This window comes from Chamaea fasciata, unplaced genomic scaffold (assembly GCF_029207755.1).
Source record: "Chamaea fasciata isolate MVZ Bird 193981 ecotype frontalis unplaced genomic scaffold, bChaFas1.0.hap1 SCAF_3, whole genome shotgun sequence".
Taxonomy (NCBI): domain Eukaryota; kingdom Metazoa; phylum Chordata; class Aves; order Passeriformes; family Sylviidae; genus Chamaea; species Chamaea fasciata.
This window is the reverse complement of record NW_027094088.1, coordinates 91,075,982-91,081,345: the sequence shown is the minus strand read 5'-3', so window position 1 is coordinate 91,081,345 and position 5,364 is coordinate 91,075,982. Positions and strand designations below refer to the sequence as shown.

General features: G+C 42.4%; 1 protein-coding gene across 5 annotated transcripts in view; it reads left to right on the top strand.

Moving 5' to 3' along the window:
- The first annotated feature begins 772 nt into the window (after nt 1-772).
- Nucleotides 773-5,364, top strand: part of MCPH1 (microcephalin 1) — a 120,065-nt gene continuing 115,473 nt past the window's right edge. For 3 of the 5 annotated variants that reach the window (XR_010720124.1, XM_066179803.1, XM_066179804.1), the window contains exons 1-3: nt 773-853; nt 2,540-2,631; nt 4,976-5,094. Coding sequence is in view for 4 of the 5 variants with exons in the window: in XM_066179803.1 (XP_066035900.1) it covers nt 835-853; nt 2,540-2,631; nt 4,976-5,094 (230 nt within the window). In the remaining variant the exon portion in view is untranslated. Of the gene's footprint in view, nt 1,649-2,539; nt 2,632-4,975; nt 5,095-5,364 lie in introns of all 5 variants that reach the window. The other 2 variants (XM_066179806.1, XM_066179807.1) reach the window with 2 other exon arrangements.

The following is a 5,364-nucleotide window of genomic DNA, read 5'->3' as shown; positions in this document are numbered from 1 at the left end:
CCTTATGGTGAACGGTGACGCAGAAAATTCACTCAGTGTTTACCTTTGTCAAAACTTCATGGCATCCTGGCCTCTATCAGCAATAGTGTGGCCAGCAGGACCAGGACCATTGATTGTCCCCCTGAGCTGAGCACTGCTGAGGCCACACCTGGAGTGCTGCGCCCACTTCTGGGTCCGTCGAATCAGAAAGGACGTCAATGAGCTGGAGTGAGTCCATAGAAGGACAGCAGAGCTGGTGAAGGGTCTGGAGCACAAGTCCTGTGAGGAGCAGCTGAGGGAGCTGGGGGTGTTTAGCCTGGAGGCTCAGGAAGGACTTTATTTCTCTCTACGACTACCTGAAAGGAGGTTCTAGCCACCTGAGGGTTGGTCTCTTGTCCCAGGAACTAGTGACAGGATGAGAGAACATAGTCTGAAGCTGTTCTGGGGGCAGTTTAGGCTGCATATTAGGAAGATTTTTTTAAGGGGAAGGGTGATTAGATATCGGAATGGGCTGCCCAAGGAAGTGGTGGAGTCACTGTCCCTGGAGATGTTTACAGGAAGACTGGATGTGGCACATAGTGCCATGGTCTAGTTCACAAAGTGCTGTTGGGTCACAGGTTGAACTCGATGATCTCAGAAGTATTTTCCAACCTAATTCTGTGACACTGTCTCCAGCAGCATCCTGCTGTGCCAAGCCTCCCCCGGTGCCGGAAAAGGCACAGCCGCTCCGCGCCCCGCAGCTGTGCGGCCCCGGCGCGGCCGCCGCCCGCCCCTGGTGCGCAGGCGCGGCGGGGCCATGCGCGGAGGCGGGTTTGAACCGTGGCGGGCGTTGCGAGCTCCCGGGCTGTGCCGCCAATGGAGCCCGTCCTGAAAGGTATCGGCTCGGCCGCCGTGCGGTGGCTCCTCCCGGCGCGGGTTCCGTGCTACCCCTGTCTCCTTGCGGCCCTTGCCCCGGCTCTTCCCGGCAGGGCGGGTGACGGGCCGCTGTGGAGGCCCGGCCTGCGATGGCGGCGTGGCCAAGACTCCCCCGCGGGCTGCTCTGACTCGCCGCGAACCCGCCCGATCCCGGCGGCGGGGCCTGCTCGGCCCTGGGTGGAAACGCGTTGTGCCCGGGCGCAGGCCCGGCCCCGCTGCGTGGCCGCCGGGGCGAGCAGGGTCGGGCGCCTCCCTCCGTTCCTGTGCCGCGGTTGCCTCCCGCTGGGGCACTGCCCTGCCACCCCTCTGTTCCTCCGACCCCGATCAGTCGTGGCTTTCTTATACATCTCAAAGTTTCTGCCTCGCCAAGTTGCCCTCTCACGGCCATTTTCCTCAACGGTCAGCGCCTTCTCTGAGAACTTTTAAGGCTGTCGTTTGCAAGAACCCATCTCCACTCAGACTTCTTCTAGTTCAAAAAAGCGCCAAGCACCTCCTCGTTTTCCTTTCCATCAAGTGAACAAAAACTGCAAAAAGCCTTGCCTTTTGCTGGAATATATTTGATTAGCCAAAATCGACTAATTATTGTAAAATACACCTTTGATCCTACTGCACCTCATGGAGCTTTGAAGTAGCATCTCTTTAAGTTCCTAGTTAGACCTTTACTGGCATGTTCCGATGTGTTTTTCTTGGAGAATTTTAGCTACGAAAGTTCTAAAACTGATGTAAGAGGAAGATACTATCTTTTCAAATGCAAGTGCGTTGTTTTTCACTCTCAGTTTTATTCATGAGTTCTTAGAGTTGTTTGGCCTTTGCATGAAGTTGTTTTTGGTGAACTGCCATTTCTCAGGTTTTGGAATTTTCGGGATTTGTCATTCAAATGGGAAGGTGGCATGGACAGTGGAACTGTAGGTCGCTTTGGTGCTTGTCCTGTGTAAAATTAATGAAGGGATTGTTTTGAGTTTCATTTGTTTATTGCTCCTTGACCATACTTCTGTCTTTGGTTGGTTGGTTGAAGATATTCTCAACGAAGGCTGACGTGATTCCTTGAAGAGTTTATTAATCTGCTTAATGAAGCAAGCTAATTAAATCTGAATATCTAAAGTTGCAACTGATTTGAAATTTTATTAGTCCCTGTTCTATGCCCTTAATTTGGGGTGTTTCAATACAAATAAAGTGAAAATTGAAGTAAATTGGAAACTGTTAAGTAATATTTCTGAAAAATTTTCTGGGAGTTTGGGCAAAGAATAATTCTATTGTGGTGATGTCATTTTGTTCTGTAAGTTGCGTTATATCAACTGGTTTTCAAAATTTTAATTAATCTGAAGATTAAAAGTGGTTAAATAATGGTAAGGGTGAGCAGTCATGTAAAGATAATGTGTTGTTTGTTAAGCTAGTAGTGTGTTTTAAATAGGTGAAGGGAAAAGTTAACTACTGTCAGACTTGTAAGTTATTTCCATTACAATTAATTTAGGGGACATAGATACATTAAAAAAAATTCTGCCACTAAAATCTGACACTCGGTTTACTAAAAGCTGTATTTGCAACTGAATGCAATATGTATAAAAGAAACTTCTATTGGAAAGGCAGTTTAACCAGTTTTACCATAGTATGTACTTCATTAGTTGTTTTCTCTCCTCTGATCCAGGTATTTCTGCCTTTGTAGAAGTTTGGTCATCTAACAGAACAGAAAATTACTCAAAAACCTTCGAACAGCAGCTTCTTGATATGGGAGCAAAAGTAAGGAGACTATTTTGAAATAAATGGAATAGGAAAGATCTTAATTATAAATTAGCTTGCCTGTTCTGCTTGTCACATACATTTCCTTTTAGTGTGAGTTTTTAAAGGGCAGGAAGGGAGAAAATCAGAGACCTGAGAATAGACCAGTGTGCTGTAAAATTCTTGCCACTGACAGATGGGAAATGCCTTTCTGCATCTACAGACCTCTTTGCATATTAATGTGATAGCATGCTCTTCTTGGAAGTATTGGGCTTGTCACAGACTGTGGGCAAAGCAAATCTAAGTGTTGAAAACCTGTGGTTTACAAGTATGTACCTTATATTGTTTTGTTTTTGTCAACTTGTAAGCAGCTGCTCTCTTGTTAGTACAGTGTTTTCTAACCCAAGTACCATGACATTTTTTTCTTCCATTCATTCTCCCACAAATTTGTATCAATTCCTGAAAGTGCTAGTAGAAATGCGTCTTAAGAGTTGCAGTATACATCTCAATGATTTTTTCCAAAACAGATATAGTTGAGTTGTAGGTGCAAAAGATGTTTAATTCCAAGCTGTACCATTTCAACCAGAGACCAAAGCCAAAGCCAAACTGGCATCTTCCCTTCTTGCATGTTATCGCTGGTTAATAGAGATTTTTACAGCCCACATCGTGTTCCAAAAAGTACTTGTGTGGGCTCCGAGTGCTCTTTAAAATGGGCATCTGTAGATGTCTCTTACCATAATTTAGGAAATCTTGCTGATCTCCCTCCCAAAATCCTCTCTGTCTGTATGAAGTAAGCTGAGTGAGTGTGACAGAACAGTTAAGACAACTGGGTTTTTTATTAAAACAAACAGAACTCTCAGTAAATGACTCCTAAAAGTAAAAAACAAAAAGAAATATTAAATGAAGAAAGAGTGAAAAGAACAAGAAATATTTCTATGCTGTACTGTCAGACCTGGGTAATTCTGTTCTGATGATGTAAGATTTTTTTTCTCACAGAAAATATGGCAGAAGCACAAGGCTTCAAAATGCTTCAAAATGGTCAAAATAACCAAATATGGTGCAGGCAGATGATACAGATGAGCCTATTTAGCATATCCCTATGACTGAATAGGGATGGTCATACCACTTCCCTGTTCCAGACACTTCCCTGTTACTGGCTGAGCATATGGTACTAAGCTGACTTGGTTCACTGTGTCAGGAAATTAGATTATTGATTAAGATATCTCAAAGTTCAGTTGAGCAGTAGAAGATGCACAGGATAAGGGGAGGAGGTGGGAAAGGTGAGAGGGAGTTAGAAGGTGGTGCTCCTCTATAATTTGGAGGCAAAGCTACATCAAGCTTCCTTAGGACATGGGCTGTGAGCCAAATACTGGCAAAAGTGAGTAAGCAATTGCATCTGGAGTAACAATTTATTCAGTAAGAGACTAATGGATCATTTAATACCTAGATACTTAAATATCATGGAGTTTTGTCTTCTAAGAAGTCATAATCAGCTTGCCACCAGCAATGTTTGGAGAAGCTAAATAGTTTTCTTACAGCTAAATACAGACCCAGCATGCTGTAAGCAAAGTATAATGATGCAGCTGAGGGTGCAACTAAAAGCTGCAGAGCTATTTCCATTTGGCTGGAGAGATGCTGCAGTAAAAAATGAGTTCAATTTATGTCAGCACATCAACAATCACAACTGATCAAGCAGTTCTGTGTAGGGTGCTTAGACTCCACAAAGGAAGCCTTGTTTTTGAAAAATGGAGTATCCAGAACTGAAAACATCGCTTGCCAATGGAGGCTTATAGCTGAAAATTTGATCATCTGTGCTGTTTAATTTTCTGTATTTCTCGTTTTTAAAGCATTTCCATATAATTTTTTGTTTGTAGTAGCTTATGCCTTTTCCTCAAAACTAAAAGTGAGTTTTATTGATGAAAATTAGTTTATAAAGTGAGGTTAACTGTATTCTTTAAGCCTGAGTTCTTTTGCCTAAAAGATGTTTTGTTATTTCTTTGCATAGCGGCATCTGCTTTCCGTCCTGTCTGTTACATAAGAAATAATGTTGCACTGTATAAATAAAAATGTTGCAAAATTAGTGTTACACCTAGAGTAGGGTGCTGAAAATGGTAACCTGGAGAAGACTGAAAACAAAGAGCTGTTCCATCCCTTTAGCCTGCATTAGCTTGACTAATGAGACTGGAGTTTTGATTGTTTGAGGCTTCTTGTGAAGTTGGGAAAGATCAAAAGGGCCCTTGACATAATGTTTAGAATAAATTTTTACACTAATGGTTTATACACAAAAAATGGGCTACACTACCTGGTTTCATTAGCATTTTCCAATTAGCAGACTTAAATATAAGCTCTCTGTGTATTTCTGCAGGTTTCAAAAACTTTGAACAAGCACGTGACCCATGTAATCTTCAAAGACGGACGTTTGACTACATGGAAAAAAGCACAGGAGATGGGTGTAAAAATAGTTTCTGTACTCTGGGTGGAAAAGTGAGTACTCATGATTATAATGAATGTGACCTATTTCAGAGATCATATATTCTAGTATTTTTAATTGAAAGACTTAAATACAGAAACCATTTTATTAATGTACTTGAAACAGTGATAAATCTGTGAGTAAATGATAACTTTTCCATTACATTATTCCTATTACAAAGCATGTGATTTGCACAAAAGGGTAAAATGCTAACTCTTAGAAAATGAATGTGGTGAAATAGTTTCATAGTATATTTGTTAAGTGTTCTACTCCTGTGCTGTTAG